Raw genomic sequence first — 24514 nt, 5'->3', positions numbered from 1 at the left:
TAATGTGCATGTATGTACGTGGATGTATAAATAAGTTTATGTGGGGGTTTTTTTGCCAGTACCAAAGACAAATTTCCCCGTTCTATAAAAATCCGAACACAAAATAAAATTAGATAAAACTTGTTTCTCAAAAACAATAGATAGTTCTGTCCACTCCAGTACTTCATAGCTGGTCTAAACTGGTCATTAACTAGTCCTAACTGGTCAGCATCTGGTTGTTCAGCTACCACGTTTTCCAACCCGCTGGTTTGTTGTTCTAAGACAATTTATAGGCTCATTTGCTAACATAAGCCTACTCAAAGGTCATTTTTGCTGTAAATTGCAAAATGGAAAGAAACGGAAGTACGTAAACACTGTCGTTTACATAAAACAAGCCCAAGCACGAAAGAATTGCTAACCACTAGATGTCGACATCGATTACTAATAGGTAACAGTCCTCCATCCACCAGCCAAGTTCAGTGTTCCGGTGCACAAACGCAATAAAAAAACTATTTATTATTATATAATAAATATATAATTTACCCCACAGTTCTAACAGTTCAATATTTTATTTATCCTACTGTTTAATGCATAAATGAATTGTATATTTCTTAAAGGTTTATTGATTTTGATGCCAACAGTCAAATACAGTGTGTTTACAAATAATCATATACACATATTGCTGTTACTTGTCATCCCTAGCATTCTCCTTCCTTTATTAACCATTGTGGGAATACAGAAATACAGACAAAATTCATTGATCACAGCTCTTCAGTGCACTTTTATCAATATATAATTCCCTTTCTTTAATGGCAGATCTTAAAAGTATGGCTTTGAAAAACAGCAGGAGATTTTGAGGCTACCTGGTGACCATAAAATGACATGATAATCTTAAATATATTGGTTAACTTTATCAGAGGAGCAATTAGGCTTAATAATTAATCTTATAAACCATCATTTGGGGAGGGAGACAATTCTACTTAAAAAAACACTGAACAATATTTTGCATGTAAGCATATTGTGATAATATACAAAGTAGTACAGTATAAATGGATATAATAAATCCTAATTCTCAATTAAGTCATTTTAAATAATGAAATAGAACAACTGTTTTCCATTAAGACAAAATTTGTCTATCAATATACACTGTCATTGAAACAATACTCTCATTTACTGGCATATCAGAACTAGTTTGAATTACATTTGAATAATGTAATATAATTAGGCACTATATAGATGTTTATACTATGAAATACCTTTATCATTTAATAACAGTGGATAAATAGAAATGAAACCTTTATATAATTTTCGTGTGTTTAAAGGATCTATTCTAAAGAACTGAGCTAAGCAACCTTACATTGTTTTCAAAATCCATGTCAAGCAGCAACAAGAGAATAAAAGTATTATATAATATCATATATCCAGACGACCAAACTTTTTTTTTCCCGTGGAGTGAGTCTTTCCTCTTTGGCCTCAGTCCTGCTGCTCTGTATCAAACATATTGTTTTGGGCCAACAGTGTGACAAGACATTTTGGTTTTCCACTGTATAAATTAGGGGCACTTAATATGATCTCATCTGCGTCCCATCCACCTGACTCCCGGGACATGCATATTCATTGGACGGTACTGAATAGAATTTAGGTTGTTTTCCACTGCTGGAGAGAACATGATGCTTACGACAGTCAGATGCATAGATGGACACACCAATTCATGATCTGATTATATCCAGCGTGACTAACTGATCTAAATGTGCACCTACACACACACACACACACACACATGCTTCTCCAGCAGGGTTTTGAACAGGCACATAGGCACACGGAGGTTCATGGTTATGACAGTGATGGGGAAAACCTGAATAAGTAGGGTGTGTTTGATATTTTTGTACCTCACAAGTGATTCATATCTTCTTTGCAAAAACAGACAGCAGCCATGATTGTCATCCCTATTAAACCTGCTGAATGCCACGCTCCACCATTCTCTTTTACTTAAAGGGACGAAGCTAACTGGTCTAGGACAGGATCTTCTCTTAAAGGCTCAATAGCTCCAGAAGGGTGCTGTGAATGGCTGGAGCAAGACAGATGGGATGACTGACTTTGGACATCTTCTTCGTCCTCTGCTAATTGCTTTTGCGACTGGATCTACACGTTTACACAAGAGTGAAGGGAGAAACCTGGACGAGAAGCTATATTGGATATTTTTTTTAAACTCACAAGTGATTAATTTCTCAGACAACTGCTGTGAGTGCCAAACCTATAAAACCTTCTGAATCCCATGACTTCATAGATAACCCGGTCTGAAATAAAAGCCTGTTATGCTTTCTCTTTTTCTTAAAGGGACCAGCATCTTATGAAATTAGACATTAGCTTCAATCAGGTAGGGTTGTTCGAATGACATGCTAACTGGTCTGGGACAGAGTCTTCCCTTAAAGGCTCGATGGCTCCAGAAGAGTGCTGTGACTGGCTGGAGCAGGACAGATGGGAAGACTGGCTTTGTAAGTCCTCCTCGCCCTCTGCTTTGGACGCTCTTTTCTCTCTGCTCTGCTTTGCGACTGGATCTTTTACCAGCCGCTGCTCCTCCAAGGTCCACATACTGTCGTCCTCGTCCTCCTTGCCTTGCACCTCCCTGTCAAAATCCAGCAACTCCTCCATCATGTCCTCGATCTCCATCTCGCCGTCAATCTCTTCTTCTACCTCAGATCTGAGTTCTCCCATACTCTCAGTCCTGTTCGTATCGTCTGCGTCGTCCTCATCCACTCGGCCCTCCGGCTCGCTGGCCTGGCTCTCGCCGAACTCGAGGATGGTGGGAAGGTTGCCCTGTTTGGGGCAGCGCTTGCGAAGGCTCACCAGAAACGGTTGTGGGAGGGAGAAGATGTCCACGTTGTTCCCCAGGTCGATCCATGTGACGCTGGGGAAGCTGTCCGGGTCCTTCAGTGTGTCTGTGAGTTCTTTGAGCACGGCACGGGTCAGCCTGTTGCCATTGAGGGCCAGAGTCTCAAGGCGGGGAAGAGACGCCAGCGTAGGGAGGAGCAGAAGGAAGGCATCGTCTGTGAGCTCGGTGAAGCCCAGTTCTATGCTGCCAATGCGGGACGCATGGTGATGCAGGTAGGCACAGAGACGCTCCATGTCTTTCACTCCAAGAGGGATGCCGGAGAGGTCTAATGTCCCACCAGAGGGAGGGCTCGAAAGAACTGATTTCAGACTGAGACAGAGAAAAAGAGGCAGATAGAGAGTAAGCATCTGTGTGGAATTCATTCACTTTTTAATGAATTATATAAATCAGAATCAGAGAAGAGAAAATATTAAGCTTAATTAAAAATTAACCAGAGGAAAGAAAATATTACGAATTCAAAAATTCCTAGCAGTTCGCTAATAAAACTAGGACACATTTGCTGGTAATTTCATTAGGAACTGAAACATAATGTGGCAAGCATTACAGTTTTAGGCCTTTTAGTGTGGACATTTCCTGTGACAAGCAATTGTATAAAATGTATTATAATTATTACATCCATCCATCTACAAACGGGAGTACTTTTAATTGCTAAATTGCTACAGTAATTGTAACAGTCATCAGTGCCTAAAGAAGAAATGTAGGGCAGCAATAAACTAAACTATCCAGCCCTATACAAAAAGAGCACAAAGGAACTGTTGAGGAACAAAATTTTATAGTAATAATAATAAAATACTATACTATAACTGTACTGTAACCCGTAACAGCTTTAACATTTTATTAAAACTCAGAGACTCTCAAGACTGAGAAATTGATTCATTTTCTGTAAATGCATTACTGATTCAAAACAGCCCCTGGAAATACAAACAGCATAGAATTTAAGAGTTAATTTAATCTCTATGTCAGTTGTTATTGTCAAATGTGGATTAAGAACCTACGAGAGATAGATAAATGGAGCGATAGTAGGGAACAGAAGATGAAAGGAGGAAGACAAGCTGATTTATTAAGTAAAAGGGAACAAATGCATTGCTTTAACCGCTGCACATGCAGCAGAATCATAATAAGCTCAGTGTGCCACCACAGCTTGCCAGTGTGAGAGTGAAGAGAGAAAGAGTGAAAGCGAGAAAAGAAACGGCAAGAATACTAATTCATAATGTGGCCGTCGCTAATTCACACCAGGACATGCATATATCATATTGAACTGGCATTTGAGGAAAAGAGAGGAATAATGACCGTCCTGATTTGACATGCTATGCTCATTCTGAATGATATATTTCCTGCCCCGCTCTGATCCTGATACTGACCTAGCAAATAAAACAGCAGCAAAGTCAAGGAAATGGCTAAACCAGAACAGGATATCAACTCTCCTGATATTACTGGCCAGGATCCCGAATCCCACGCTCTCTAAGAGAAAAAGCCTTTCCCTCTCTGAGCAATCTCACCCTGAATGCATCTGACCCACTTACATTCTCTCCTCTGCATTTGATCATTTCCAAATGTTCTCATTAACGACGCAGGGATGTTAAGCAGAAATATTAAATACTAATCTTTTAGCCGATTAGTATCTGTCATGTGACTTAAGAGAACAATTTGAAAAGTAGCATAAAGGCAAAAACTTATAATAGCTGCTATCACTGTTCAGATTTTTATAAAAAGCCCTCAAATGCCAAAATTGCTTAAATAACTCTCCGATTTGCACATGATCTCAGAGTTACACAAGTAATCACTTTACAGTTTTTCTTATGCAATATGGCACCAAAGCAGACTCTGAGTCAGAAAAGGATATATACAAGGCTGTGTGTAATCTACTTAATGCTTAATTTACTTAATGTGGCTTTTTAATTGATCTGAAATTTAAATCGGCCCTTCCATAACAACAATGCAGCACAACGCAACAAAGAGAATGATGAGCGACATTTCTGCACCTGCATTTTTTAGACTAATTATCGATCTGACAGCAGGTGTGTGCTGTGAAAAATCCTTCCGCCTGCTTCGTCTTTCCTGTGCAAATAAAATTAGGTTATTACTTTAGTGTGATAGATCAGAACAAAGGTTTGAATTGAGACAATAAGGTTGAAGCTCCTACTTCTCAGCTTTACAGAAATAAGCCCTTTCAATTACAATCAAACTAAAGAGCAGCGGGTGGGTGGGAGGTGTCAGAGATGTGCCATACTGTATTGCATTCTTACAGTTCATTCACATTCTGTCGTAGAGGAAAAGACAGGAAGAGAAAGGAAAACTCTAACACCCAACCCCGAAAATCAGCTTTATGAGCCTACTGAACATAAAGAGTGGTATAAGAAAAATAATGACTTCAAATCTATAATTTGCATTGCTGGCGTTTGGGCTAAGTAAGATTTGTTATAAAGGAATCAATACTTTTATATAGGGATGCATTAAACAAATTTGACATTGTGAAGCAATTCTATGTTAAATGAATGCTGAATAAATATTAAACATCACAACTGTTTTTAAAATAATAAGACTAAATGTTTCTTGAGCAGCAAATGAGCATATCAGAATTACTTCTTTATGATTATATGACACTGAAGACTTCCCTGCTGAACATTTACCATCACAGGAATAAATTACTTTGTCATGTATTTAAACAGAAAAGAGTTACTTTACAGCGTTTGTCAATTGCTTAGGCTCAATTCTGAAATTATTATTATTTTTTACAGATCTCTGAACAATTAGCTTCTTGTTCACATCAGATTGGAATTTCCTACTTATTTGAGCACATTGTAAAACAGTACAAGTAAGTACAAACAGTAAGTACTATTGGCTGCAGTTTGCAACAACTAATTGCATATGGCTTATTGATCATTGTCTGCTAAATTGGCAATTGGCTATTTTTGTGTATTTGTGGTAATATAATGAATATGAAATGTACAGAAATCGGAAGTCAGATTTCACTTTACATGTAATACATTATTATTGTATAAATACAAATGTTCATATACTTTTTTTTTCTATGTACTACTGACTATTCTTAACAAATATCTATATCTAAATATCTATTTTCATAAAACCCTAATTTCCATGGTTGACTGTGAAAAAGCAACTAAACATTTTGACCAGTGTAACTCACATGATGACAAAAATACTTTTTGGTAGCCTTGGCCAAATTACTGAAACGGTAACTAGGTTTTGAAGCATGAATACAATGTTTTGGGTGAATACCTACATTTTGCAGACATGCAATAAAGTCCATTAAGTGACGATAAAGTTCATTAAGTGACAATAAAGTCCATTAAGTGACAATAAAGTTCATTAAGTGACAATAAAGTGACATTTGCACTCACAGTTTAGAGAATGTTAAGACTGTTTTGAAAATTTGGGCCAAAGCAATTGAGAAAAATATAATAAGTATATTTGAATCATTATATTTCACGCTGTATTTTTGATCAAATAAACACTGCCTATATTGCGCATAAGAGAAATCTTTCAAACATATAAAACATGTAAATGTAGGTTATTAAAAATGGCCCGCCAATGATATGTTAAAGCCTCTTGGATAATAAGTGTGGTAATTATGACCAATTAAGTGCCGAGTCTGTCATTATACTGCTCTATTCTCCAACACACTGGTGAAAGGTCATCACTGTAACTATCAGAGCAAAATGAAGGATTACCATCACTGTAATAAATCCTGAAATAAATCCTCTTTTGCAGTAGATGCAAGGATGACTGAATGTGTGCACTATAACAATTCATTTCTAGTTAAAATATTACTTAGTATTATGAACAACAAATTTCGCAAGCAATTTCCTTGAAGGCAGTACATTTGGTGTCCCATTATTTAATTATAGCTTTATATCCTTATCATACAAAATGTCATGATTTTGACATAAGTGGTCAATTGATATTTAATTCATTCTAATAAAACTGTTAACGTCATGATTTTGCTCATTACAAAAAATACCATAAAACTCAGTCCAATCCATTTTCTTAGCATTTAAAAATGCTTCTTACACTAAAAAATTACCACTTAAAAAAGCCACTAAAATTTAGCTGAATCTCTTGAGATTTCCAACCAACCAACATCTTCTGACGCTCAGGCCCAATTTTATATTCATGGAAAGTGCTGGCAGCTTTGTTTAAGCTCCCTGTGTAATGACTTTATGTGCATTTTAAATGTTAAGTTCAAGCTATTTCTTTTGTCAGACAGCTCTTTTTACTCAGCTTCTCAGGCATCAATGATTCTGACATGACAGCTGTCTGAAAAATCAATACAAAAGCATCAATGTAAACGTACCACTAATTGGAGGCAGGTTGCCATGTGCCACTGGCCAAATAAAGACAGACAAGGGAATAAAATTTAAATAGCCAGATATGCAGAAAGCCTATTGCAACTTCATCTTCATGCCACATTCAGAACCTGCTGTTTTCTGCTCTCAGGCAGTAAAGAGCGTGAGCAGAAGAGGACAAGAACACGACAAAAGGGAAAGACGCTCAAAATGAGAGCTTAAGCCACCGAAAATCTAGCAAAAGGCAGAACTGTGAAGTAATCTGTCAAGGAGAGGCGGCATTAGAACGACTCGAGAGATCATATGAGGAGAAAATAGAGGGATGAAAAATAGGAGGGAAAATTTAGAAGGCAGAAAGAATTCAGCAGACATGCCTGAGAGATGACAGTATGATTTCACAACAGCCCTTATTCCACACCCTCTTCTACTCCTGTTTTACATTCTCAAATCCCTTTTCTTTTAACACAGCTCTCTATCTTTCTTCTGCCCTCATGTTTGCTATTAATGTGGGTGTTATGGAGGCAGATCATATGCTAAAGCTAGATAAAACTCTGTCGCCTCTGGAAACGATGATCCTGTGTTGAAATGAGGAAGACATTCTTCACTGGCTCCTGACAGCCGTTGGCTGCTTGTTATGGACTAAAGGGTCTCCACTGGGCTGCACACGCTTCGCCACATGCGGACCAAACGAGGGCAATGCGTTTCACATTTCAGTCCATGAAACAATAGAGGTCATGTAGTAGGCCTAAGGCATATCAGATTCCACTTATCCGCTTTTGTTTCAAACAAGCGATCCAAATACCCCTAACATTTTAGTTTACGCAAGTGCATAATAATGCAGCTTTCAGATATCCAGACCCGTCTGTATTGTTCCATTTGCGTTGAACAATTTGACTAATACATTATACTCAGTGAAAGTGGGCGATATACTGTTGGCATTGTGCAAGCTTATGCAAATGAGCAAGATAAAAACATCCTAAACAAGTGGAAACATTCAGGTCTGGACTATTCTTGCATACGGCCGTGCTAATAGATAAACTTCATCATATATAATTACGGTATGTATTTACACTGAAGTCAAATGCATGTTATTGGATGAACTTACAGATCAACACATCCGGAGCTGATGTATAATTTCCTATGGTTATATGTAGAATTGCAAATCAGCTTTAGTGTAAATATTTGCATGGAGGCACATAGATTAAACTGCACACAAGCTATGAGTAATGCATTGCTTGCATAAACACACGCATACTGCAGAACAACATCTGTTACATGTGAATTCTCTTAGAGAAAATGGGACACCTGTCTGTGAGACTGTCTCACTCTGACCGGTGGAGGAGGTTAAGGTCACATTAGCACTTAGCCATTACTAGAGCGGAGAGGGAGAAATCATTAAGAGAGAAAGAGAAGGGCAACTGAAAAAGACATAAAGTGATGAGAGTTAAAAATGAAATCATTATAAATGCTTGGCCGTATTTCGCTGTTGTTATTATTAACTAAAAGTAAAAATGATTATGTTCATTTAAAATTAAGTTGAAATAAAATGAAATATTAATATTAGATTAAAAACTTGAACTTAAAAAAATTACTAAAACCTATATTCAATTTAAAATAATATTAAAAAAATATATATTTATATTATAATAGCATACATAATAGCAATGAGTATAGAATACCCAAGACATGACTTGTCTTAAAGAGACTTTGATAATAATAAAATGACATTGTTGTCATAAATACACTCTTTTATTAAAAATAAAGATTCTTTTTTTTCTTTACCCCTCCGAGGATCGCCACCTTAACGTGGTGGAGGGGTTTGAGTGCCTGAATGACCCTAGGAGCTAGGTTGTCGGGGCTATATGCCCCTGGTAGGGTCTCCCATGGCAAACAGGTCCTAGGTGACAAGCCAGACAAAGAGCGGTCCATGATACCCTTATGGAAAAGACCTGGAATGGAGTCGCGACGTCGCCCGGTATGGCGCAGCCGGGGCCCCGCCATGGAGCCAGGCCTGGGGCCGGGGCCGGCATGCGAGCGCCTGGTGGCCGGGTCTTGCCCCACGGGACCCGGCCGGGCTCAGCCCGAACAGCGGCGTGGGGGCCATCCCCGTGGGCCCACCACCTGCAGGAGGGACCGTAAGGGGCCGGTGCCTTGTGGTTTGGGTAGCAGTCGAAGGCGGGGACCTCGACAACCCAACCCCTGGACTCAGAATCTAGTTTTAGGGACATGGAACGTCACCTCTCTGGGGGGGAAGGAGCCTGAGTTGTTGCGTGAGGTTGAGAGATACCGGCTAGAGATAGTCGGGCTCACCTCCACGCACTGCTTGGACTCTGGAACCCATCTTCTCGAAAGGGGCTGGACTCTTCACTACTCTGGTGTTGCCCGCAGTGAGGCGGCAGGCTGGTGTGGGCTTGCTCATAGCTCCCAGCTTAGCCGCCATGTGTTGGAGTTTAACCCGGTGGACAAGAGGGTCGCCTCCCTGCGACTTCGGGTTGGGGAGGACTCTCACTGTCATTTGTGCCTACGGGCCGAATGGCAGTGTAGAGTACCCGGCCTTCTTGGAGTCCTTGGGAGGTGCTGGAAAGTGCTCCAACCGGGACTCTATCGTCCTGCTGGGGGACTTCAACGCTCACGTTGGTGATGCTAGTGACACCTGGAGGGGCGTGATTGGGAGGAACGGCCCCCCCGATCTAAACCTGAGTGGTGTTCTGTTGTTGGAATTCTGTGCTAGGCACGGTCTGTCCATAACGAACACCATGTTCAAGCATAAGGGTGTCCACCAGTACACCTGGCATCAGGACACCCTAGGGCGGAGGTCGATGATCGACTTTGTGGTTGTATCATCTGATCTCCGGCCGCATGTCTTGGACACTCGGGTGAAGAGAGGGGCGGAGCTGTCAACTGATCACCACCTGGTGGTGAGTTGGATCCGTTGGCGGGGGAGGAGGCCGGACAGACTTGGCAGGCCCAAACGTACCGTGAGGGTCTGTTGGGAACGCTTTGGCAGAGACCCTGTCAGGAGATCTTCAACTCCGCCTCCGGCAGAACTTTGACCGGATCCCGAGGAGGCTGGAGACATTGAGTCCGAATGGACTATGTTCTCTACCTCTTTGGTCGACGCAGCCGTCCGGAGCTGTGGCCGTAAAGTCTCCGGTGCGTGTCGTGGCGGCAACCCCCGAACCCGATGGTGGACACCGGAAGTAAGGGATGCCGCTGGCTGAAGAAGGAGTCCTATCGGGCATGGTTGGCCCGAGGACCCCTGAAGCAGCTGACAGGTACCGTGGGCCAAGCGGACTGCTGCCCGGTGGTTGTGCAGGCAAAACTCGGGTCTGGGAGGAGTTCGGGAGGCCATGGAAAATGACTATCGAACGGCCTCAAAGAGGTTCTGGCAAACCGTCCGACGCCTCAGAAAGGGAAAGCAGTGCCCTGCCAACACCGTATATAGTGCTGATGGGAACCTGCTAACCTCGACTGGGGATATTGTGGGGCGGTGGAAGGAATACTTTGAGGACCTCCTCAATCCCGCCAACACGTCTTCCACTGAGGAGCAGAGGCCGGGGATCCGGGGGACTCGACCATTACCCTAGCTGAGGTCACTGAGGTGGTTGAGAAGCCCTCTGTGGCAAGGCACCAGGGGTGGACGAGATCCGCCCGAATACCTCAGGTCTCTGGATGTTGTGGGGCTGTCTTGGCTGACACGCCTCTGCAGCATCGCGTGGACGCGCGGGGAAAGTGCCTCTGGACTGGCAGACGGGGTGGTGGTTCCTCTTTTCAAGAAGGGGGACTGGAGGGTGTGCTCCAACCATAGGGGATCACACTTCTCAGCCTCCCTGGGAAAGTCTATGCCAGGGTACTGGAGAGGAGAATCCGCCCGATAGTTGAACCTCGGCTTCAAGAGGAACAATGCGGGGTTTCGCCCTGGACGTGGAACACTGGACCAGCTCTATACCCTCTCCAGGATGCTGGAGGGTTCCTGGGAGTTTGCCCAACCAGTCTACATGTGTTTTGTGGATTTGGAGAAGGCATTCGACCGGGTTCCTCGTGGTGTCCTGTGGGGGGTGCTCTGGGAATATGGGGTAAGGGGCCCTTTGCTAAGGGGCTGTCCGATCCTGTATGATCAGAGCAGGAGCTTGGTTCGCATTGCCGGCATTAAGTCAGACTTGTTTCCAGTGCATGTTGGACTCCGACAGGGCTGCCCTTTGTCACCGGTCCTGTTCATTATTTTTATGGACAGGATTTCTAGGCGCAGTCAGGGGCCGGAGGGGGTCTGGTTTGGTGACCACAGGATAGCTTCTCTGCTTTTTGCTGATGATGTTGTTCTGTTGGCTGCATCTGGCCAAGACCTACAGTGTGTGCTGGGGCGGTTTGCAGCTGAGTGTGAAGCGGCAGGGATGAAAATCAGCACCTCCAAGTCTGAGGCCTTGGTCCTCAGTCGGACAAGGGTGGCTTGCCCCCTTCAGGTTGGTGGGGAGCTCCTGCCCCAGGTGGAGGAGTTTAAGTATCTTGGGGTCTCTGCTCACGAGTGAGGGAAGGATGGAACGAGAGATTGACAGGCGGATCGGTGCAGCTTCTGCAGCAATGCAGTCGCTGTACTGGTCTGTCATGGTGAAAAAGAGCTGAGCCGCAAGGCGGCTCTCTCGATTTACCGGTCGATCTTCGCCCTACTCACCTATGGTCATGAGCTTTGGGTCATGACCGAAAGAATGAGATCCCGGATACAAGCGGTCGAAATGAGTTTCCTTCGTAGGGTGGCTGGGCGCCCCTTTAGAGATAGGGTGAGGAGTTCAGTCACTCGGGAGGAGCTCGGAGTAGACCCGCTGCTCCTCCACATCGAGAGAGCCAGCTGAGGTGGCTCGGGCATCTGTTCCGGATGCCTCCCGGACGCCTCCCAAGGGAGGTGTTCCGGGCATGTCCCACCGGGAAGAGGCCCCGGGGAAGACCTAGGACACGCTGGAGAGACTATGTCTCTCGGCTGGCCTGGGAGCGCCTCGGTGTCCCCCCGGAAGAGCTGGAGGAAGTGTCTGGGGAGAGGGAAGTCTGGGCATCCCTGCTTAGACTGTTGCCCCCGTGACCCGGCCCCGGATAAGCGGAAGAAAAAGAAGAAGAAGAAGAAGATTCTTTATTGATATTTTAGTTCCATGAAAAAAACATGGAACCTTTTTCAATTGCAGCAAATGTTCCTTCTATTGAAGCAAGGTTCTCTATACATTGTTAAACTGCTCTTAACACTAAGAAAAAACATGGTTCTCATAAGAGCTCTTCAATAAAGGGTCTTTTGGAAAGCTTAAAATGTTTGTTCTTCGGCATCACTGTGAAAACTCCCTTTTGGAACCTTTTTGAAAGTGTGTAAGTACGAAATATCAAATGTTCCTCCAAAAACAAAAAAAGACAGGAATGGGACTTAAAAATGAAAAACAATTCTTGGCAAATATCTTGGCAAAAAAGTGACACCTTTCCCTGGGAAATGTACCATTTAGTCAAAGGTTCTCTAAAGAACAATCTCTTTCTTACCTTTTTATAATCCAAAATACCCTCTTTTACCAGAAAGAACCTTTTGTGAAACACAAAGGTACTTCAGATATTAAAAGGAGATTTAGATATCGTAGGAGATTTCACAGTATGTCTTCCATACAATGAAAATGAACAGTGACCTTGCATTGTCAAGCTCCAAAACAAAAAACATACTCATCCTGATACTCTTTTTGTAATCCACAAATGAAAGAAAATCATATATTAAATAATTTTTTTTTAACACAAGAATGTAAGAAGATAGTCACAGAATTTTAGTTCAGCTGGTTTTTCTTGCCTGTCTGCACCTTCAGGCTGGGAAATGATTCGAAATCCCTTTTCCCCTGGACAGTCCCATTACTGATGCAATCACATCAGTACACTCGTGGTTCAGGCAGAGCAAACAAAGGGGCTCGAGGAGGTTCAAACAGAGAATAAGGAGACTCTTAGAGGCACACAGGTATCGACAACACACCCAAGGAGAGGTGAGAACGCCTTCTGAGAGACACTTCCCTTTTTAAACCCCAACAGCTGCATTCACATCTGCAACACCGCACCATAGTACACAACATGAGCGTAACAAAGAAAGAGCCATGTGTGGTGTGACTCAGACAAACAGCGCCGCTCCATCAACAAAAAGCACCCGGTGAGGATTAGACAACACAACCGGAGCGGATAAAAAGAAGAAGGTATCGAATCCGGTCTACGCAGAACACATGCCGTCACATTCCAGCTTAACCACAGCAAGTAGACGACTTCAGCTGTTTTATCCCTGCACACGTAAGTTAGTGAACAGCATAAAGGCGTCAGCTAAAGTAAAGTGTATCCATTTACACAGGAAATAAATACAGCCTAGTATTTCCTCATTTACACATTACCCAGTCTGTGTTTTGACTAAATTAATGGCAGTTGGAAAGAAGCCACATAAGTATGAGTCTACACCACAGAACCATGTGTTAGCAAAAAACCACACGGCACGCAGTGGGAGGCTGCTCTTTCATTCACTGACTCACTCTGCAGAATAAACACAGCTCTTATCATCAATGGATGGAGAGGAAACCGCGGAAAGCCCTGTTGAAGAGCCAATTCACAGGTGATGAGATTTGGATGGTATATGCAGCTGTTCTGGAGATATAATATGAGATATTGTGTATTAAAACAATTTGGGGATATCAGAACCATAGGACCCAATCCTCAAATTAAACGGTCCATTAGCCGTGCGGTTTTTAAAGCGTAATTAAACCCGAAGTGCTGACGTATCAGTACACTGACAAACAACTGGCAAAGCGATGATTCATTTTGACTGCCTGCTCTGCAAAGTCGGAAAGCCTTTTATTTTTAAACCAACTAATCACTTTAATTAATGAACAAAGTGAGGCACTTGTGAGCCACTAGGCTACTCTATGTGGGCTGAGGGATACGGGCATCAATGTAATTTATAATGTAGCGTTTCCATGCGAAATGAAAGCAATTATGTGGCAGGAGAGACCAAGATACCAGACGGACAATAAGAAAAGAAAAGTAACAAAAATAGAAAAAAAGGTCGAACTCGAAAAAAGAATGGACAAATTTTGAAATAAATGTCCTTGATTTTGCTAGCGAATCACTGAATCATTTGTGAAACCATGTCATTGATTCACTGAAAAGAATCAATTAAAAAGAATGATTCATAAATTGTACACTAATATGGCATGCATACAAAGTTTACCGTACAGAATAGCAAACAAATATTTGAGAATGTCCTGTACGTTGAAATAATATTTTTAACAGAAGTTCATTATTTGTTTTATTCTTACGACTTTGTTAAACAATATTATTCTTTATTTATACAATATGAAATATTTTAGTATATATTAGTAATTATAAGATAATAGTATATATTCAGCAAACAGTTCAAAGGTTTTGGGGTCAGTAATGCTTGTTTTTTTTAAAGAAATTAATATGCAAAGATGCATTCATTTGATAAAAAGTGACATTTATCATGTCTTAATTATTTCTATTTAAAATAAATGCTTTTAAAAACTTTTTATGCATCAAGTAATATTAAAAAATGATTTCCCCTAAAATATTACAGCAATAACACACCCAAAAATGAAAATCATACCATATTTCACTCACCCCCAAGCCATCCTAGTTGTATATGTGTATTCCTTCTTTCAGACGAACATAGTCAGTTTTAAAACTATTTATCCTGGCTCTTCCAAGCTTGGTAATGCTGGTGGCTTGTGGTCATGGGTTTATAGTAACTTACATTGGATATATCTATAAGTACTGTGTCTTATACGCAGCTTATACATCATACGTTGAGTCAGAAGTCAAGATGCGCATATGGCCATTGCTAAAAGTCAGTTATTTAAGTTACAATTTTTAAACTAAAAATATTTTTGTTACAGAAACCTATCAACCTGCTTCAGAGGATATGTTAGTTTTTCGGACTGTGCGCAATAACCTTGACACAGAAGACTGGAGTAATGGGCTCAGAAAAATTCAGCTTTCAATCACAGAAATAAATCACATTTTAAAATGTCAGTTTTTCAATTGTAACAATATTTAACAGTATTACTGTTTCTGTATACTTTTTATTAATTAATTTATGCATTCAATAATGCACCCTTTGTGATCATAAGAGATCGTGAAACTTACCAACGCTACATTTTTTGTGTGTGATAAATAAAAAAAATGTATACTAACTACAGAATTATCCACTTTGAATATTTCAACTAAATATTATTACAAATACCACATAACCATGACTGTGGGAACCCTGAGAAGAGAGACGAGTCAGGTCGAAACAGTAAGAAAAGTGCTGTAAAATAGGGTGTAAAAAACCCTTATTGTTGTACAGAGGAAAGTAAGGCAGCACATGCCCTCGCTGCCTAAATGAGAGAGCCCCTTTCTGCTTGTCAGCTCTGCTTTCTCACCAGGCCTGTGGCTTCCTCTTCAGCAGCCCCTGCCGTCTCCACTGGGAGTGTGGGCTCAGGTGGTAGGTCAGCTGACGGCACACCTTCTCCATGGCGCCCAAAGCATCTCCTTCCTGACAAAGACAGAGAGAGAGACCATATCAATCAAGCTGTAACACACAGCAGGTTAATGGGAACTGGCAGAAGATCAGGGTATCTCAGCCCTCAAGGTAAAATACTAATTTCTTTGACGTTTTTGATGACAGAGGAGCAAAGCTATACGGACTGGCCGACATGTCACAAACACAGTCTGGGTCTATCGTTAGGTCATCTGAGGATAGTGAGTGCGTATGCATGTGATTTGGTAAAATGCATTAGCATGTAATGGATCAGTGATAAATTAATGTATTGTATGGCCATCTCTGGTAATCTTTATTATTTTAACTCACATTCATCACTGCCTAAAGCAATCCCAGAGACACGAACACTCGTGCGCACACTGCCTTGAGTAAGTGTCACACTCCTCTAGGCAGAAACTATTTCTGCCAATGTTTAACACATAAATAACCAAAAATGTTATATTTTAAATATTAATTTTGAGATTTCATGTATGCTGATTAGTTATAATGAGTATACAGTATATGAATTCAAAAAGTATCCAATACCAGTTGATACTAGTGAACACATGTAAAAAATGTCCATAGTATGGAACCAATATATCATGCATCCATAAACCTACATCTAACAAAATTTTAAAAATAATTTTTGTTTACAGAAATTTATGGTGTTAATTTTAAATTTAAATGTTAATTGGGGAAATTGCTTAAAATGCTGCCTTGGCGACTAACTGAGATAGAATATAATTAACAGGCCCGGTTTCACAGACAGGGCTTAGAATAAACCAGGATTAGATTGTAGTTCAATTAGGACATTTAATAAAAAAGTAATTCTTATAAACATGCTTAGAAAAAAACATTACTGGGGTAATTGAGCCAAAATTGAGACAAAAAAAAGGCACTGATATATTTTAAGTCAGTGCAAGTTTATTTCAGTTGAAACAGCCAAGACTTACATTTGATTTTAGTCTAAGACTAGGTTTAAGCCTTGTCTGTGAAACCGGGGGAAAATGTCTAAAACTAAACTAAAATTTAAATTAAACTAATAAAACTAAAAAATCATTTCCTGATCCCACCCCTTTCTCTCTCTTCTACACTAAGCTATCTTAATAAAGGCAAAATACCAAAAATAAAATCTTTTTATAAAAACCTTTTATAAAACAAAAATTATATATATTTATATACACACATATATATATATATATATATATATATATATATATATATATATATATATATATATATATATATATATATATTTTTTTTTTTTTTTTAAAAAGTTTTTACAAAAGTTTTTATATATATATATATATATATATATATATATATATATATATAAAATATGCTGTAATATTAGAGCACATTTTAATTCATTATTATGAGCTGCAAAGGTGAAATCCTGGTTATGAGATTTTTTATTCTTTTTTATTGTCCATTAACAGTCCATTTGTCTTGCTGAATTAATCACAGGTAAAAAGGTTTATTACTAGAATTACATTGATTTGCTTCAGGTAATAATGAGGTTCAGTGCACTTGAGCGAGTGAGAGGGCACTACTCATAAATGACTGGGATTACCAATTACTTGTAGTTTCAAGTACTAACACTTATCTCATCTGTAGCTCCGACTAAGAACCTACAAAAATGTCTCAATGTGCAGAATCAGCTATACAATTCGGGGGGCAGGGCCACATTTTCATAGGTCTTACTCTGGGCCAAATGACATTGTTTTTATCAGGAATCCAAGCTAACAGTAACATAGCAGTTCATGAAGGACACATTGACTGTGCTCAGGTGTCTGTATCTGCACTGGAAACATCAATATGTAAATCAATCTGGCCATCACATCTCCCCACTACACCAAGCCTTGACCTCTGCAGGGGATCAGAGATAGAACTATGTCTGTGGATATTGAGACGTCTGGAAAACACACCCTATGTGTTGGTAAAGCCTAGTGGCTGCTGACGGTGAGATTAACAGTGCCACATGGCTGGTCAGCTCTAGTGTGCATCTCCCTGCAGACAGACAGTGGGTCCCTTGGCAATGTAATCATACACCCAGCGGGCTCTGACAGCTCTGAGAGTGTAACAGACAGCCCAGCTTTCCTTTCGTCACATCACTCTACTTTGTCTCCCTCCATTGCTACTTACAATCACATCACCTTACGCTCTTGTGTCAACTACCATTTTTCCCAGTTTTAGTTGACATTTCATTATGTCTGCTTAGTTAAAATGATTGCACATGCATAGACTGGATGTCGCTTTTCTATAATATGCAGGTCATGGACTGGCCATCTGTTAAGGGTGTTCCCTGCCTGTTGCCTGAGATGCTGGGATAGGCTCCAGCCCTCTCATATGGTTTGAAAAAGTAATGAAGGTCCAAGTCATATTTCACCATAAAATCAAAAGACAGGAAAAAAAGAGATAAGTAAATAAATTACCATTTTTGTCTAAATATATACATTTAGTAAAATGTTTAGTAACATTTAAGAATAGGGATTACATATTTACAGTTATATGCATATATATATATATATATATATATATATATATATATATATATATATATATATATATATATATATATATATTGTATATACTGTATATTATATATATATATATATATATATATATATATATATATATATATATATATATATATATATATAGGATATTTCATAAATCAATTTAATATGTTGAATTCTAGAAAAATTACCTATTATTATCATTGTTGGAATCTCTGCAGCATAATTCTGCAGCATATGAAAATATTATACTGAAATAGAAATGATATACCAAAATAAATGCCCTTACAGTCACCTTTGATTAATATAATGCATCCTTTCTGAATACAAGTACTATATATATATATATATATATATATATATATATATATATATATATATATATATATATATATATAAATAATGAAATATAAGATACATAATTCATAGGTAATTACCTTAAACTACAGATACTTGTAAGATATGATAAATTCTTCACATAATATATAATGACTACACATTCTCTGTTTTTCCCATTACATTAATGAGAAAAAATTGTTTTGGCAATCTGACAACGAGCACTGAGAGAGGAAGTACGCTTAATTTACATAAAAATAACAACACAGCACAAAAAAATCCTAATGGTCCTAGAAACAGACTTCTTTCCTTTAAGCAAAATATCATTCTCATCTCTATTGATTTCAGGGTTAAATAACACCATTTTCTTGACAGATTCCTTGAGACTTACGCAGCCACATTTTGTTAGAGAAGAAGTGCAGTGTAAAGAAAACAATCGCCAGCATCCTTGTTGTTTTGGTGGAGGTCAGGTGTCTACGGAGCTTTCTATAGGAGCTGAGCAGGGTGTTAGTGGTGTGATATAGTGCCTGACTTGCTTCATTAAGTGCAGCAGCAGCAGCAGTCTTGAAAGAGGGCTGACTGGTCTTTAGTGTGTGTGACTCATCCGCGAATACACCTCCCTCTGCCTCTACCCTCTCCGTTCTCTTCATCTCTGCTTCTGCCTCACACAGACACTCACACATGCTTAAGCAACTGGGTTTCATCCTAATGCTCACTGCACTGGAATGGTACAGTTTCATTGTGCGCGCAGAACCGTCCAGGCAGTGCTATAAGGCACTTTTCATTAAATATTAACGCAACACAACATAGGAGAAATGTACAGAAATAGAACAGAAACGGAAAACATAAGTGTGTGCGCGCGTGTGTTTGTGTGTGTGTGTGTGTGTGTGTGTGCATGTCACGAATCACAGAAGCACTATACCGTCTTTGGGCAGTGAATATATTTGGCCAGGCTGATAATGAGGTCATGGGTAATGGGATCCACCAGGTTGCGGAAACTGGCATAGCGGTAGAGAACATCATCCAGAGAGGTTGACTCCATTCCCAGATCCTGGAAAAAAGACACAAAGCGGAGAGGTCAAGAGAATGGGAAGTACGAAAAACAGCAGATCACTTAAAGGAATAGTTCACCCAAAACCTAAAATGACTCACTCTCAGGCCGTGTAAATAAGATAGTTTGTTCAGGAGAACACATTTGGAGAAATTCTGCATCACATAACTTGCACACAAGTAGATTTTCTGCAGTAAATGGGTGCTGTCAGAATGTGATAAAAACATCACAATAATCCACAAGTAATCCACAAGTTTTAAAGGTAAAAATATGCATGTTTGTGATAAAGAAATTCAGAATGAAGACTTTTAACTTCAAACTGTTACTTCTGGCCAAAAAATGAGTTCACAATCCATAATAACTCATTCTGACAGCACCCATTTACTGCAAAGGATCCATTTATGGGCATGTGATGTAATGTTAAATCCTCATTCTTTTCTGATGAAGAAACAAACTCATGTACGTCTTGTACATCTGGTACGTTTTGAGCAAATGCTCATTTTCGGGTGAACTTTACCTTTAAAGCTTATTTCCTTATTTTAAAATATTAATGTCATCTATGAAGCTTTTTATTTGCCATGAATATTTACATCCACATAAATGTAAACGTGCATGTGTGGCTTTCTAAGCTATCAAAAATGCATATGTCATATTTTTGCATCGTAACCACGCATCAACCAAAAAAATTCCAGCTCTTAAAGGGTACGTGTCAAATATGATTGTGTGTATATGTCGGTGATGTGTGAATTATGTATCAGTGATATATTAGTTGCTTGTATCTGCCCTTACACATGTAACATTTATATATATTTATTGATGATGTTCAGTGTTCATCAAAATTAATGAAACGTCAAAATGTGAACCTATAAAGTGAACAGGCTTTGTACTGTGTAAAACTGATGGAAAGTCAATCTACATTATCAAATCTGTAAAACTAAAGTGAAGGGGGTCAGCAATAAAAAAATTGCAAATGAACAGGCTGAATCAAATGGATGGGTGTGAATGAAACTAATCTCTAGTACTAACAAAGTGAATTGTCTTTGAAAGAAAAAAAGGCAATAATTTCAATGTCACTATTATCAAATTGATAAAACCCTGGTTAAACTATCACACTGAGCATAAGGTTTATCATTATCATGCCTCTATGGAGCAGAATCTTGATTAATCGATTTCCATTTAATCAAAGGCCCATCCATTTTCATGGTTTCCGGGCAACAAGGTGCACTTGGTAACCACTGGACACGAGACGCCGTCCTTTGACTCTGTTGCTTATTATGTGCTTTAACCCCCATTGCAGGGTACACTGCAAATGTATTTCACTAAAAATCTCACGTTTAGGCTACTTGGGGTAAAAATCTTCCCCTTGTAAAACAAAAAGCGCACTTTTTTGTGTATTTCAAATTGAAAAGATATATTTGAAAAGAAACTGTACATGAAAACAATGTAATATTAACCAAATAAATGACTACTTTAGCGTACTTAAAGAGGCTACAATTTCATGTTTCTTAACACACTTTTAAAGTGCACTTTGTAATAATCTCTAATTAAAAGCTGTAAAGTGCATTTCAAATCATTAAATTTTTAAAAAAGTACACTTATTTTGATGTGTTGAAAAATATAATATAGAACATGTAAAGTACTTGGTTATAATTTCAAATTAATTTTGTTATTGGATTTCACTTTAAAATTTATAATATTTAAATGCAATAAAAAATTGCTAATTTACATATAAAGTATAATTTATATCCATTAGTGGTAAAGTAAAGCTTTTACATTCATCTGCGCTGTCTTTTTTAGAATATTATATCAAATCTTTTTCACAGTTTTTTCCTGCAGTTTGTTCCGTAGCCACCTGTTGCCTCATCGCTGCCGGACAGTTCTTTTAATACTACCTATGGAGGATTGGAAATCCTCATTAACTCTGTCTTTGATCCCTGCCGCACACATGCAGAAAATCCTCCACAGAAGCAAAGTCCAGCAGACCTGCTACATTGACCTTCCAGTCCATAAGATGATTGTTTCTCTTGAGAAAAGCTGGATCAAAAATAGTACGCGGCAAAAGTTCTGGCTGCATATACCCATCAAACAGAATCACCAGCTATCTGAGACAACCATTCGATATAAAGCAGAGCATAGTGCTCACTGACAGCATCCATAATGACTACCCAAAGTAAACAGTTGGTGTTTATGCAGTGCAGTATTACTCTTCAGCCAGCTTGAGCTGTGTCTGTTCTCACAGGTTCACAGGACTGTAAAACGGGCTTCTGTCTCAATAGCAATGGATTCTGCGAAATGCAGAATCTATAGAGCAGGCAAACTATTGCAGGAGTTTTGCTTGAACTCAGACACGTCTGTTTCAGCACTGACATTAATGATGTGTTTTGGAGGAAGAGTTTGTGTCTTCAAAATAACACCAACCCAGCGTAGGACTGACATTTTGACCCAACTCCAACATATGATTCTCCCTGCTGTATTTCTGCATGGCTCACAGATTACAAATCAGGCCAATTTGGGTCCTCTGTTTACCAGCTGAGAGGCCCATGGTGCGTACGTACATACGCAAAAGAAAAAAAAGCTGCAATATAATTTCATATATTTGCAATTTCGCCATTTGGTCATTACGGTCACACCACAGCGACCACAGGGAGCTGCCAAAAAAAGACTGGTGCCCCAGAGCTTTGCACGACAATATTTGCCACAATAAACCCATTTCATGTGCTGTTTACAAAATCGAGGGAAAGCTGACATTCAACTTGTGGTGGATAACGTTCTACCTCTATTTGAGCGTTAAGCTAACCTCTACGAGAATCATGGAGTGGTATTTGTACCTGCCGGAGAGTCTTCAGCACCTCTGTCGCCTCATCGTGTTTCCCCTGCTTTGCCATCAGCATCATCTCTTGTATCATCCCGATGCGACGCTGGTAGGGAGGAGGAGTCCCACTGCTCCTCAGTTTGTCTCCTGACCTCAACATTATAGAAGTAAGTATGTCTCCTCGCTCTTTTGTGGGGGTCCGTTTCCATCCTGCGCTCTGAGGGCTTGCTCCTGCCTCCTGCCCCGAGGCCTTCGTTTGCTTCGCTCCCATGTTTGGTTATAAAGTCTCACCCTGGAAAAGGGCCTCCTGACTGGGCATACTTTCAAAATGAATTCACATTTAACTATTAAAAGTCTTTTAATTGTACATTTTGTAAGAAACAAATGAAAATAAGAAAAAAGTGTTAGCGTTCCTATAAAGTTTATTGGAGAACAGTGTTTTAAAGGTCCTTCTGCTTACTTTATACCTGCCGCCTCTCATCTGACAGAGAAAATATACTTACATTAAGATGTGAATTTATATAATAAAATTACAAACACTTGCACTGAATGGCATTTCTGCAAAATCTTTTTCACAAAGTGCTCATTCACAGGGTGTAAAATAAAGAGGTTTTTTGGGGGTATATGAAAACCGCAATTAAGGCATGAATCAACCCCAAACTACAGTTGGGGGTCTTATAAATAATTTTTTTTTTTTTTACACAAGCATTTATACGCTTCAACGGCGTTCGTATAATGCTTCGCTAAACACAAAATTTACGCGAACAGAGATTCTTCTGCGTAGGTAACCATAGCAACAGCTGCTCGCGGATGTTTGTATCGGGCGGTGCATCAATAAAACACTATACTGTCGTTATTTATGACATTACCATGTATATACACATCACAAATATCTCTAAAAAATAGTTTTGCTTTGTTTAAAGCGTCTCGCACAAGTAGCGCAAAACGACCGTTTGTGGTCCGCGATACGAAGCGATTACTCTCACAAAATTACTTAAAAAGTTGAGTCCACTGCGCACGTTTCTCATCCAATTTCCCACCAAAACCGTAACACTGTAACACCGACTCGTGTAACGTCAGTTGTTTAACTCTTTAGAATTCTCCGTTTGCACGCGCAAAATTGTTTTGGAATTTTTTTTTCAAGACAAAGCATCTAAAACACCGCGTGTCACATTCCAAACTTCTCGTATTACAGTCCAATCAGGTCATGATTACTACCTCCTGCCAAAACACCAGTAATCCTCGATTCCCTCAGGTAGGGAACAGATCTGATGATGCCTGCGGCATGACCGCAGATTAAAGAAGAGCAGTCCCGCAAACCTCCATAAACTCTCACAGTCCGCTTCAACAGAATTCTATCGCGATCCGTTTCCCGCCCGTATTTTTATTTCACTCGTTGTTGGTGCGCGTCAACATCGCAGTTCCTCCGCAGCCTCCGAAAGGCACGCGATGTCGGTGTGAGTTTAGTCGAAGGCGACCAGTACTGCTGTGAACAAGGGCATGTAAATATTTACGTCGTCCGTCACTGTTTTCCTCCGCGCACAAGTCATTCCGGTATTTTCTTCCACGCAGCCAGCAGAGATATCACTGTTTTCTGCTGAACTGTGTCTTGTCGAATGAATTCCCGCTTTGATACGACCTCTCCCCAGGTGTGTCCCGTCTGAGGCTAGGGTGTGTTCAGAGGAGAGCGACCGCGCGGTCTCTCATCACTCAGATGGAGCGGAGAGGCGCTGGGTCTCGACACAGGCGGTGTGGGAGGGGTGGAGCGGTCTGCAACATCCTCCACTTGTGTTTCAATCTACAGTCGAGAATGCACCACTGCCTCGGTACAGTTAACCAAGTGGGGCAGATGGTCGCTATTGGGACTGCTCCAGTTCTGCCCTACAGGAGGCATTTCACATACTTTAAAGGAAACGAATGAATCGTTCGCACGTCTGGGTAATCCCATCCCTGTATATGCGTAGTCAGGTTCTCTTCCAAGTTATCTTTTTTTTTTATCATTGACTTGTGCGTTGCGTTAATAGTTAATAGGCTTTTCTTTGCTGACATCTGGTGTTTAACGCACGGCATGTCATCTGCTGAATTTTTTT

The 24514-nt window shown here is 40.0% G+C and overlaps 1 protein-coding gene across 1 annotated transcript; it reads right to left on the bottom strand.

Annotated features, from left to right (window-relative positions):
• Window positions 1-582: 582 nt before the first annotated feature.
• On the bottom strand, window positions 583-24368 carry lrrc75a (leucine rich repeat containing 75A). Its single transcript, XM_043221997.1, has 4 exons — window positions 22441-24368; window positions 19484-19612; window positions 15609-15721; window positions 583-3181 (listed from the first exon to the last, which is right to left on the bottom strand). Exons 1-4 carry the CDS (start codon window positions 22693-22695, stop codon window positions 2353-2355), a joined length of 1326 nt encoding a protein of 441 aa, XP_043077932.1. The 5' UTR covers window positions 22696-24368; the 3' UTR covers window positions 583-2352.
• Window positions 24369-24514: the final 146 nt, after the last annotated feature.

This window comes from Puntigrus tetrazona, chromosome 21, assembly GCF_018831695.1.
Source record: "Puntigrus tetrazona isolate hp1 chromosome 21, ASM1883169v1, whole genome shotgun sequence".
Classification (NCBI taxonomy): Eukaryota; Metazoa; Chordata; class Actinopteri; order Cypriniformes; family Cyprinidae; genus Puntigrus; species Puntigrus tetrazona.
The sequence above is the reverse complement of the archived record's forward strand: the minus strand, read 5'-3'. Positions and strand labels throughout refer to the sequence as shown.